Source organism: Callorhinus ursinus, unplaced genomic scaffold, assembly GCF_003265705.2.
Source record: "Callorhinus ursinus isolate GAN/ISIS: 27379988/994484 unplaced genomic scaffold, GSC_fseal_2.0 scaffold7, whole genome shotgun sequence".
Classification (NCBI taxonomy): Eukaryota; Metazoa; Chordata; class Mammalia; order Carnivora; family Otariidae; genus Callorhinus; species Callorhinus ursinus.
This window is the reverse complement of record NW_027397069.1, coordinates 61,612,915-61,626,482: the sequence shown is the minus strand read 5'-3', so window position 1 is coordinate 61,626,482 and position 13,568 is coordinate 61,612,915. Positions and strand designations below refer to the sequence as shown.

Here is a 13,568-nt window from a genome sequence, read left to right as displayed (position 1 = left end):
GTTATCACCTCCAAGCAGATTGAATGGGAACCAGGTGGGCAGGTCGCTCGCACCTGGATGCTTTTATGACACACCTTCATAAAAGTACTGCCCTAAGTAAGAACACATCCTCAGTGTAGCTATTTAGCTTGGGATCATATAACAGATGGAGAACATAGCACACTTTTTGAAGTAAGTGAGAAAGCTGACATAACAGCTCTAACCACATTTTACCAAGATGTAGCTGATGACTATGTAGTTAAAAACAGTTCATTTAAAATATAATGGTACTAGTTACCCCTGCCATTTGTATTAATGGTGTCACTCAACTGAGGACTACACTGAATCAAGTTTTCAAAAATATCCAATTAATCCAACTGATCTACATAAGGTAGAAAAATCTCACCAGATAACTTTAGCTTTGACTGGATAATCATATCACTTCCGCTTCACATTCTGTCTTGGCACACAATTGTTACTTTGTTAATACTGATTTGAAAATTGTAAAAAAAAAAAAAAGAACTTAAAAATCAAGTGGCTGAACTTCAGAAAGGAAACACAACCAGTAAATATTTAACAAACTCAAACTACTGTCTTGGTGATCCTGACTTGAGGTCTACAGAATCTCCAAAGATGACCACCTTTAATAAAAAAAAAAAATTAACATACTCTTGGTGTTGAAAGCTTGAAACCTGGGGATTCTATGTGTGTCTAGAAAAAGCTGCACATTCATTTGTTTTCCAAGTGCATACAGAACAATAAGTTGGTGACATCAATCTGTAATAACTAATAAGGTTATGTGAAACAAGGCAAAGGGAATTCCTTTTTTCAAATTCTTCTGTCTGCATTCTTCATAGCATGTTTAGCCCAAAATACAGTTTATGGTATAGGTAATCACGTGCATAACAAGAATCAATATTGAAAACTGTAAAATATTATCATCAAGATTTGGTCAAAGTTTTTGGAGAATGGTTATTCATGAAATTGGTTTACTCAGAGGAAGGAAAAATGAAAATGGGAATACTGGCATTAAATCGATGTTAGTGAAGCCACCCACGGGAGCCAAGATTTCAAAAATAAATGTATTTAGTTACAACTTTGTTTTATCAGGCAGCCCTCTCGCCTCTTGCGTCCATTCTCTATACTCAGGCCAAGATCTATAAATTCAAAATCTGAACCATTTGTCCTGAGAAGACTGTTGTGTCCGGGAGAGGGGGGAGGGGACACAATGTCTCTTCTTAGGAATTATTGTTCATGAAATCATAGTTTGGAAGGGGACCAGAAAGTCATCTAGTTTTTCACCTCTTGATAAAATAATTCCCTCTATGATTTACCCCTCAAATGAGATTCCTAGTCTGTGGTGAAGGGAGCTCACTACTCTTCCAGGTACCTGCTATACTTTATATTATTTTATTTTTTTAAAGATTTTTATTTATTTATTTGAGAGAGAGAGCCTGAGAGGGGGGAGGGTCAGATGGAGAAGCAGACTCCCCACTGAGCAGGGAGCCCGATGCGGGACTCGATCCCGGGACTCCAGGATCATGACCTGAGCCAAAGGCAGTCGCTTAACCAACTGAGCCACCCAGACGCCCCTATACTTTATTTTAAACTCTATTATGTTAAGAAAGTATAAACACAATTGGGAATTTTATAAATTTGTAAACATTCCTTCCAGTTGTAACATTATTGCTTTGGACAATGGTTACATTTAGGTTATCATCGAAATAATAAAGAGAACTAACTAAAGCAAACTATAATTTTAAGGTTAAAATGAACCTACCAAAAATATTAGATTTAAAACTAGAATTTTGGACTTCTATAATAATTTTAATGTAAAATATTTTTTTCTAACTAAGCCAGTAGAATTGTCTATATTCCCTTATACCACCTTCTGAATGAAATAAAATATGGATTTTTGTTCTAGATTGAAGTTGGGTAATCAAGTATTTTATTATCATCACTATTTATTTTATTATATATTTATTTTATATATTTATTCAGTGGTTTTAAAAGAACTGTGTACATGCCCACCTACATGTCTCTACATGATCATTCCCCCCACCTTACTATTAGATGACCTTGAGAAAAATGTCTTCAAATCCAGGAGACAGTTACTATGTCGAAAAAATGCATGTCAATTTTTTTTTCAATCAGCTGACCATTTGTCTGACAAATTCATCCTTAAGACAACTCTGAGAGGAAGCGTATTAATAATTTTCATATAAGCAGCCAAAACAGAATTTTTCATCAGATAGTCTTATTTTGTTGTATTGCCAGTATTTTATACTTTAGATGGCATGGGAATGCCATTCTGCAGTATCTCAACAAGTATCAATTAGCTGAAGCTAATTACATCCCAAGAAGGCCATACATAACCATCGTTATGAAAGTAACTGAAAGTAACCGTTACCCCTTACAGTCATTTCAATGTCAATGTATTACTTGTAAGTTTTCTGAAAGAAACTCACTGAACAACATAGGTGGTTTTTCCTGTTTATTACATAGTTATTCTAAGGTGGTAAGTGTCACAAAGTTAACTTTGAAGGGAATAACATGGTCCAGTGGGAAATACAAGCTGTAACATTTTACAATAAACCACAACACAAAGTGATGGAACTTTCAAAACTGGTTAGTTCAATGAAACATCTCATCATTTAGCTCTATAAAACTCTGCGGATGGCCTCAAATAATGGATTTTTAAAATATAGTGCTGTTTAAAACATTTTAACACCAAATGCTCTTTTTAAGAGAATATACATCCAAGCAACTCAAACTGTATGCAGAAAGTATGTCAACTTCTTTGTAAAAATTTCATCCAAATTTACAACATTCATAGTGTATTTTGAAGTAAAAATTCCTTAGAACAAACAACTCAACTCCTTGCTTGTTGATGAATATAAACTAAAAAATACACATCGCAAGAAAATTAGCTTTCGTAAGTCTTTGCCTGTGACCTTTCAGATGCTTACTATCCTGGCTTCAAAACTTTTTTTGTGGCCATATATAATACAAACACCCATGTATTACATGCACCATTTATACTATCTTGGAATTTATCCATCATCCTTACTAAAATGAACCACATTTTAAGGACACTATATATCATGCACTCTTGAAAATTACAGCTAGGGCCTCAGATTTCCTACCTTTTCCACATGCGTTACAAGCACAAAATTACAAATATTTTTTAGCTGACAGTATAACAAACTGCATCAGGCAACTGGCATACTGAATTCAATATATCTCTAATTTTTACACTACATTCTTGTGGGATATTTCAAACAAATATAGTTCTCACATGCATGATTAAAGATGCTAGCAAGGCTAATGCAAATATGTATAAATGGGCAAATGTATGCATATATAGTAAATTCATTCAATTAACATTTTCAAGTGTGTATATATACATACACACATATAGCAAGTATAGGAAGGTTACTACTGAAAATACGTCAACAGTTAGAATAGTGTTTTGAAAGAACATACAGAATTGCCTTACAGGTTATCTGGCCTTGTTACCAACTTACTTCGATATCAAACATAGTTTGGATTCTTTTATATTTATGTTTCAATACAACACTCATCTACTCACAACTCTATAAATCAATATTTCATTTTTTAGTGAATATTGACTGACAATCAACACATGTCACCAATACATACACGTTAGGGAAAACATCAGTGGTAGGATTCACCCATTTTGATAATTGAATGTCAAGACATAACAATATAAACATCAATTTTGTGCTTATATTTAATAATTAACACAATATTGGATTTGTTTGAATTTCACATTTTTTGTGTATCTGGATTCCATTTTGTTTGTTTGTTAAATAAATCAGTACATCTATCTGGAACCATTTTGCCTTACTAATTTCGCATACTGGTTTTGAACTTAAAAACGCCCCAACTAATACATTACATTTAACAATTTGTGACATGAAGGTTTTACATACAATTCCACAAGAGCCAGTAACTCATAAGGCTGTGTCACAAACACCATATTTTACTATTTATGGTCTATGAACATACACAGATACTTATATAAGCACACCCATATATACACACTGAGCCTTGAAAATTTACACAGACACCCACACGCCTGTATAGATATATGGCCACATATGAAAAATTTAGCAGTCCAATAGCTCAAACATATGGGATTATTTTTCAAGAATATTATTTTCTATTTTCACTAAGAAATGTAGCTTTCAGGCTTCATTGTTTTTAAACGGGGAATGAGAAAACAAAAACAAAAAGCGAACCCAATCATGTATGGATTTGCAGTGGATGCAACAAAATACCCCTGCTGCTTAATATAGGGAACACATACCATGCATAAATGTTGGTTAAAAAATGTTTTTAGAAGATATTATTTGATTTTTTTAATATTTAGATGAGCCAATATAAGAACACAGGGATGTGTACAGATGGGTGGACCTGAAATGTCTTAAAAGACTTTGACGGTATAGAAACATTGTGGATTCCCCCCCCCACCCGGCCTTGACAGATCAAGCAAGACAAAGAAGAAATAAACCACGCGGCTTTCAGAACCAGTCTTCTGAGTGCACACCAAACTTCACATTTGATGTACTATTGGTTTGCATTTGCTAAAATGCTGAAAGCAGGGAAATACTTATCCTAGCTTTTTCTATGATGTCTAAGGAAGAAAAAGTGAGTGCAAATGAAGAAGTATCAAACTTTTAACTAGAGCACAATGTCTTCATAGCACATTTAAGGTTTACCATAAGGACAAAAATGCATGGCTTTTGCTGGAGCTCTTTCCTGCTCCATAGAACCATTTTAAAGTTCAGTGCCTAATTTTTTAAAAAGAATTCTGTATGTAAGTAAATCTTAAGTGCCTATAAATCATCAATTTGATTCCACCAATGAACCGAAAACTTCTGGTTGTTCCTAAGAGTTTTTATTATTATTATTATTATTTTAATTTCTGCTTTAGTATAATGGAATTACTCTCTGCATAGAAAGAGATCTCAAAGTCTATAAATGGTGTGTTGTTTCAATCTCCGAGGGACTTCAGTTTCAAAAAGTAAATGATATATATTGCCTCTGAACAGTCCTTTAATAAAAGTCATATGTTCAAAAGATTAAATGCTGTGGAACAGCATTTCCTTTGGAACTGCCTAAATGGAAAGTTGGCCATGATATCTATCGGCAATTAGTACAAGCACAGTTTCTTTTTGCCATGTCTAAACAAAGCCATGGGCTTCATATCAGTTGGCAGTATCTGCCACTTATCCAGAACAAATAGCACTTATTGGACCTTCCTAAGCAGTACTTGTCCCTAAGATTGACAGTGCAGGGAAGTTAAAATTTTTGGAATTTATTTTTGTTCTGGACCATCTGACCCCACCAAATTTAAGTTAACTGTTCCACTGCTTTCTTTGCATTTTTGACAGTTCAGTCAAATACATACTAATCCTTTATGGACTCAACTGTATTAAGTAATGCACTTTACAAAGACATAACTAGAACAGACAGCAGCATAGGCAACCCCACAGATGTTTACTGTTTCAGCTAAAACAAAGCAGCCTTTTGATCTCAGCAGGAGTCTCTGTTCATTTCTATTGGAAACAGTTTTAAAACCTGAAGTCTGGAACAGGTATTATTATGAACTGTTCTTTCAAGATGGAATGATTCAGTTTGCGGTTCGAATAACCTGCCAGAGAAGTGTCTTTCTCTCCAACAGACAGGATAATGAGGCACTAATTATTATAAGGCTAAGTTTTCAGATCCTGTTAGATTGCCTGGACTCTTTTCTTTCTTACTTTTTTTTTTCTTCTTTTGGTTGAAATGTTTTATTCACTTGGAAAGTGAGATGGTAACATATGTAACTATAAACCAGATGGTAAAATTTGATAGTTGAGCAATTTATCAAGGAGATAAATTGATACCATTTAAAACAGTATATGACAACTGAGTCTCTCCATCTTGAATCAAACATTTTGTTCTTAAATTCAGTTTTCAAGTAAAATTTGAAAAAAAAAAAACCTCAAGGAAAGGCCTCCAAATGGCATCATACATTTTTAATTTATCACCTACTGAGATATGTCAAGCCTGTAGAATATCAAAACCATGCTTCACAAGTCTTAAATTGTTAGTGTTTGAACTAGTAAAACTAAATGATCACTAGGGTATGGCTACATACAATAGACCATACACATTAAATTAATTTTTAACATTCAGATTTTAAAATAATTATTTTATGTTTAAGCAAAGCTGACTATGACTTTTAAAACAGAAGACGAGAAGAGCAGAATTAGTAGGTTAATGTTAAACAGTGGGTTATAATGATAGACTTACTTGGTTTAACACAAAAGGAGTTTTGCGTACAAAAATTTCCAAAACATCAGGACTTCTTTGAGTGGAGATTTGGATATTGAGGGCCTGATTTACATAGCACCATTTAAGAGAATTTTGCTTTTAAACTGATTCTTCTCAGAAGAAATCCAGACATGATTTTTTTAGGTCTGTGTATTAAAAAAAAAAAAAAAAAAAAGGTTTTCTAGTTCCAGCCTTTTCACATTTGAAAAATGTGGTTGTAGGGAGGAATTATGTAATTTATAGCAATACCACTGAACAAGTTCTTCACATTGGTATGTCGTTTAAGCTATATTTATGCCGCTTCCAATGAAAAGGTAAGCTTAAGAAAATTTACTTGATGAAAAAAAACAAGGAAAGTTCCCAACACCTAATGTTAGAGTCTTTATGAGATGTGTCCTTGACATGAGTGTTTTTCCTCAGATATATTAGCCCACAAAATGGTAAGTAGTTTTGTCTACTGTCCAGGAAGAAAAAAAAAATCGACTTGAGTATTTTTATTGTTTTCCAATAGAAGTAGCTTTAAAAAATCAGCAATCCAAATTTTCAAAAGAATATAACTTTTAGGAAAAAAATATGTCTGCTGGTGCCATTTTAATTCGCTTGACCAAAAGGACAGAAAAATTGTATCTATTTGTCTACTTATGGTTAAATGAAAACCCCATCTGCAGAAATTATGACCCTATATTGCTATATCATTAGCTTGTTCTTATACTCAACCCTGGGTCCATATATGAAATTCATCTAAAGCCAGGCCTTGCAAAAAAAAAAAAAAAAAAAAAAAAAACCTCAGCAATCAAGTCCCCCAATCAAATCAATGTAGGAAACTTACATATAAAAAAATCTTCAAGGATTAGCATCATGAATATAAAATGCCTGTATATCTACTTTTATATGATTTGAGTTCATAATTGCAAGGTATGCAAAACTCTTTTGTGTATTTTGCTGTTAGACTTTTCTTAGGAAATGTGAAACACCTTCACCCAATCACAAACCATATACATTGTTCCATTGTCTCTTTTACACTGAGTCTCCTACTGAATCCAAATCATCCGAAGAGATGGGGCGATACAGGTCCTGTAAGATGAAGGGCGGTACAGATTTGTTTACTCGGCTTTCTTGGGTGCCCTGTGGCTCTCTTAGGAATGGAGCAACAGTGAATGAGCATCCTTGGTTTCTAATGTCATCAGACCCTTTAGAGTCTCCAAATTTGGGTCAGAGGAAAGGTAATAACTGAGAAACCATTTAAACAGACATAAATGGTGCTCATTTTGCCTTATTGGCTTGAACTGCTTCCGAGCTATTGCCTTCTGTGCCCTATTGAGTTTTATAACCCCTGAGAGCTGTCCATGCCAACTCCACTACTACGTGTCTAGGCAATTCTTCCTTGAACTTTTCCTTCCTTGAACATTTCCTTCCTTCCTTGAAGAGGAACGTGCTTACCTCACAAAATAATGTGTCAGGAAGCCCAGAGGGCATCCAGCAAATTCTGGTCACAGGGCAGTAACCCAATCCAAGTGTTGCGTTTGCATAGCACATTAACCTGATAAAAACTGCCTCTTCAAAATTTTATATTTGGAAGACAGAAAATAGGCAAGCTGACCTCCCCTTCCCTTCCCAATGTTCTTCCGGTTCTCCCACCACTCACCAATCACCTCCTTTTTTTCCTCCCTCCACCCCTTTCTGCTAGGAGATCTCTCAGTTGGTAGCCAGGCAACCAGCTCAGATCTGCAGACGGTCTAGAATCCTGGCTTCTTTTCTATTTTGTACCACCTACTCCTCACATCATCTGACTGATAGATAATCTACACAAGTCAGCCATGTGGGAGTATAATGGGGAGCTTCATTCAACCTACACACCACAACACATTTCTTCCTGATGTATTAAGAAATAAGACCTCAAAAAGTTCATGGATGAAAAAGATCCTCTAAGATCTGCTTCTGTGACCAGTTAAATGCTTCTAGACAGCAATTTAAATAACAGTGTTGTGGAAAAATAGGGAGGTTGTTTGGTACATTGCCACCAATGCTTTTATGAAGAAAAATATCTGGCCTGCAGACTCTTACTGTATATGACTATTCTAAAATACCAAAAGCTGTAACATAAAAATATGATTTTGAAGGAAGGAAAAAGGCTAATTAAATCATCATAATTAACATAAATAAAAATATAGATTTTCTTAATTGTGAAGAAAGTGGTCAAATGTCTTGCTATTCCTCTAAAAATTAAAAAAAAAAAGTTCTTATTTTTTAAAACGAGGTAGGCAGTGTAAATGTGTGTGTGTGTGTGTTGGGGGGCACAGCCAACTCATTTTCCTGGCCACGTTGCTAGGCAACACAGAAGGAAAAATAGAACTAGCTACTGTTTTCCAATTTGCAATAAAAAGAGTTAATTTATTCTTTGAAGTCTCTTCTTTTAGCACTTGCCATCTTTCACTTATTTCAGTATTTCCTGCATAGAAGTATATCCAACCATTTGAGAAGAACATTAACCAAATTTGAAACAGGATCAGTTTTTAGGGATATTCTGGGCCCATTTTAACTGGGAGGGGTTATTTGATGCAGTTGCCTCCACACCAAGATGAAAGCTTCTCTCGCTAAAGCAGCTGGGAATGTCTCTGTGCATTGACATGGTACATAGATGGAGGATGTTCATTTACGGCCTAAATTTAAAAGCCTGGAAACTGAACCATCTCTGAGTTATCCAGTGCTCTGTTTACAACATGTGCTTAATAAATGTTTTCAGATGACGATAAACCCTTTGTCTCCCTGAAACAAATGGGATTATTTTTCCCTCTCAAGTAGATGCTTGCATTGGTAGTTTAGATGACACAGTGAAGAATCTACAAGAGAACCACCCCTTATAATCATTTCCCAAGTGCTGGCAATGTTAATTATAGAAGCCATTGGCCACACAGCTGCTAGTCACTGGATAGAAATTTTCTGCCTCATTTGGACAAAATCATAGTGATGCCAAGAGTACAGAGGACAGAAGAAGCAAACTCTAGCCTCATTCTGCCAACACAAGGACAGTTGGGCAAAACACTTTATATCCCCACAATGGAGGTCTCCACAATAAGCAAGCAGGGAGAGAAGCTCAAATCTATGGCAGGGACTCAGTCACCATAATTTAGTCTCAGCAACTAAGCATGAGCTTAATCCTGAATCTGAGTTTAATTTGCTCAAAGGATGGACAGGGATTACTATGCCAGATGTACTAAAGTATATACGTCAAAAGAGAGAATATTCTCGGAAAGAGCACTATCTGTGCTATATATGGCTGCCCCCATAGGAGGGGGCCTTGCTGGGTGGCATTTACTAGAAAAGAATCACCCTCCTCCCCCTTCCACCACGCAAGGATAGACGCTTAGGGGACTCCATAAATTCAGCCAATTCCTCTTTTAGTAGTTCACTAATGATTCCTGTACTTTAAAATGCCAAATTAGACGGTGGCCAACAAGAAACCCATAGTGAAAACATTCAGATGGAATAGGACTATTGGGTTTTCTATCTGCAAAGAGTTTTTTTCCAACTGAGACTCAGAGAGGGTAACAGACTTATCGAAGATAACCCAGCCATTTAGCAGAGGAGCCGGTGCCAAAGCTCAGGCCTCATCAAATAATCTAAACACGCTACACGTGGTGCCAGGAGGCTCTGTGGAGAAAGACAGCCAACCTGACACTGGTGGGCCAGGCGCCAAAGGGAACGGGGTCCGACGGAGTCCCCTGCCCCCCGCTTTTGGACAGCGGCACATGGACGCAATCTTGCAGGGGGCTTGATGGGAAGAGCTTCCATCTTGGATGCAGTTTAAAGTTATGGAACTTAGAAGTTTCATTTTAAAGCACATAATAAAAGAAAACAAACTAAGAATCCAGTCTCTGAGTTCAGAAGCCTCCAAGGAGCCCTTCCTTATTAAGATGTTCGGTGAGCACCATCATAAAGCCTCCCAGGAGCACATACTCCTCTCCACCACGCTTGTGAAATCCAGACACTGAAAGGCCCTCCCTTCCCTCTTCTGCACCTTCCTCTCCTCCCCTTCCCACCCCTTTTATTACTGCCATGGTATTACTGGGAAAGACCGAGAGTACAGGCTGGGAGGGGATAAGAACAGGAGTTCTTTCCCATCCCTAGACATGGAGAAACTAACACTGTTTACAGTAACTTTCTGACTTTGGTCTCCAAGCTCAGTCAACTTCTCTAGTATTACACAAGAAGCTAAAAAACAAACAAAAAAACACAAAGCAAGTAGTGATGAAAGAGAAGGTGCTCGATGTGGGTTTCACTCACAAAAATACATGTCATCTGTACCCATTCCCTGTGCCACGGACCCTAAGCTGCTCCGGACCACCATTCTGTGCCAGAAAGCAATTCCCCACCATAACCCCCTTCTCCGAAGTGGCACTTTTTTTCCTTTTCCTTCTTAAGGAAGGCTGATGGTCAGCGATGAGGTCTAATGTAACTCATCGCAACTAAGCTTGCAAACTAGTGCCAATAAAGTCTTTGCCCATTTAGGACTAAAAGAGGTGGGGTATTTAAAAGTGAGGCAGCAACTGTTGATTCTTCTCAGAGTTAAGCTATGGACACATTCAGAGAAAATAAAAACCCCGAGCTCTGGCTAAGAGAAACCAGTCACCATAGGTGACCACCACGGTCACCGCCCGCCCTCACCTGGTTATTACTTAGAGACAAGCAGTGCTCCTGGGAGCTGGTACCTGTGTCATTCTGCACGGAAGCTCAGGCAGGTCTTAAACAAGGAGCTTGCTTAGTTCCTTACCCTCTGCTTCCGCAGGCTTCCTGGGCTGGTGGGTGATGGGCTTGGCGACTTGCCCGAGCGTGGAGTAGACAGCTGACTACCAGGGGTTCCATTAACTGGAAGCAAAGAATCACACAGAGGAAAAAATGGCTTGTTAAAAAAATTTTCATGACAAATCGTCTTCTCCAAGAAACAAGCAATTATAGAGGGACGTTCGCTAAAATTCCAGACACCTTTCTATCTGTAGTCTTGCAAAACAGCTTCGGGGAATAACCTTCTTCAGAAATTCACAGTTTTGCTAATCCGTGCTACATATAGCATCAGGCAACACAAAAATGCTTTAAAATGTACTTTGGACAACTTTCCTGATGAATTTATTAACAGTGCCTTTAACTGTGCCGATAGATTTTAGCCATGTGGTTAAGGTCCTGAGACATTTTCAATGGGATTCGTCCTTAATTCTGTAGTTTAGCTTCCCAGCACCACCCAGTAGGAGTAAATATCAGCACAATTCACAAGTGATTTTCCCAGTGCCTTGTTAAAAAAGACCTCCATCTTTTTACAGTTAAGAACTCACTTCTAGAAGCTCCTGTATCCACTTGTGCCCTATGTATCCCTCTGGCCTAACTCTGAAGGACCTGCCTTCAACGGGACAAACTAATTGGCACAGACACTCAGGAACTCCTTAGTCTGTCTTCATTGCTACTGAAAAGAAAAGCTGCTTTCTGATAGGTTTAAATCACTGGAATTCTCCCGGACTCTCAAGACTTTTATACAGCATGATCGCTAAATGCAATCAAAGCCACAGAACTCAAGTACAAGCAATTCTTTTCTCTGAGTCACATCACCTCTAGGAACTGATAACACACTCTAGAGACGTGACTTTATAAAGATATATAAGGTTGCCACTCTATCAGCCATAAACAGGACAACATTTTCACATGTTTCATATCCACAGTCAATGAAGGAGAATTAGCCACGAGATACACACACATTCTTGAGGGCGCACGAGAAACATTTTCCATGAAGGAGAGCAATAATGCATTGAACTTACCTTCTATGAGTTCTAACATGGACACAGTCTTAGTGTTTAACCTGGCAAGAGCAAGAGGCGAAGTCCCCTCTCAGCACTAAGCCGAGCACCCGCGGAACTGGGAAGCAGTTGGATTAGTTAAGGCTAAGGCTGCTCCCAGAGCAGGCTGAATGAGATGCAGGATTCATCAGCAGATGCCTTTTCTGCGTAAGGCTGACGTCTTCTAAGCAGCAGTGGGAGGTGCGGGTTCTGTCTTAGGCTACATCAAAGGTGTCAATTAAGCCTCATGCCAAAGCAGAGGCACGGCAGCCCCCACCCCCGACACCACTGACTCCCGGAAGCCCAAGCCCTCTCCTACTTTGCTCTGAATCATAATGAAGTGCCTGGGGGGCAAGAGGCCCAATGACTCATCCGAGTATCAAAATGACAATAATTTCTAAAACCTGGTGACTACCTGGGTAATAAGTACACCCTCACAAAATTTAGTGGCCTGGTACAATGTTGATTGGGTTTTCGCAAACAACGTTGGCACAAAAACTTAGGAGTGCCCAAGAGAGTGGGAAGCTCCTTGTTTTGTCATCTTCTCTAAAGACCTTTTAAAAAATGTCACATAACCCATGCTGCACTCATGTGTCGTTTTGCCTTTGAAATGTATTTAGCGACGCCTTCGAAACAACAACAAACAACAGTGGGGGGGGGTGCAGATTAAAGTAGGAAGCGCTGAGAAGGCTTTAATTTGCTTGCATTCTACAGTCCTGTCTTTGTTGAAAGAACAGGATACTCAAGGCCTTTTCATACTGGACTTCCTCCAGCCTTTGGCCTCTATTAGGGGTAGGCTCTGACACAGGCAAGAACTGAGGAACTGTGGGCCGAGGCAGAATCTACAACTAACAAGGCAAGAGATCCCTCCAAGAAAGACAGGTTTTATGAAAATCACATTTTCTTTGTCTACTTCTCCACTTTACACATACAGGCTACCCAGACTGGGGAAAAAAAGAGTAAATGGGAAGCAGGCAGAGTATTAACATTTTTTACTTTTGATTCACTAAATTTATAAAGCTATCGGAAAACGAAGAAAAAAAGAGAAAGTGGACTCCAGGATGACAGCCTTAGCCTTTTCCAAAAGCAAAACAAAACTACAACATGATTGCATTTGGTAAGTACCCGTTCTGTGTGCATCTCAGTTTATCAAAGACTTATTTTCTATGCACCAGTTAATGCACTGAGTTAAACCTTTTACAAGTACACTTATAAGCATATATGTATACATTAGCTCATTTAACACAATTACTATGAGGCAGGCAGTATTCTTTTACAGAAGAGGAAACTGAGGCATAAAATGATAAGCAACTTGACCAGCAAAGATGGGGACAGAGCCCCAAACCTAACCAAGACAACCCAGAATCTGCACTCTTCACCACCACATTCTGATAGGTTTAATCACTGGAATTCTCCTGGACT

General features: G+C 37.8%; 1 protein-coding gene across 11 annotated transcripts in view; it reads right to left on the bottom strand.

The window, feature by feature from the left end:
• Positions 1-13,568, bottom strand: part of DCLK1 (doublecortin like kinase 1) — a 335,073-nt gene that overhangs the window by 64,954 nt on the left and 256,551 nt on the right. For 4 of the 11 annotated variants that reach the window (XM_073894691.1, XM_073894690.1, XM_073894689.1 and 1 more), the window contains exon 6: positions 11,096-11,190. In XM_073894691.1, coding sequence (XP_073750792.1) covers positions 11,096-11,190 — 95 coding nt within the window. Of the gene's footprint in view, positions 1-2,460; positions 7,399-11,033; positions 11,191-12,128; positions 12,379-13,568 lie in introns of those variants that run through there. The other 7 variants (XM_073894694.1, XM_073894693.1, XM_025875275.2 and 4 more) reach the window with 7 other exon arrangements.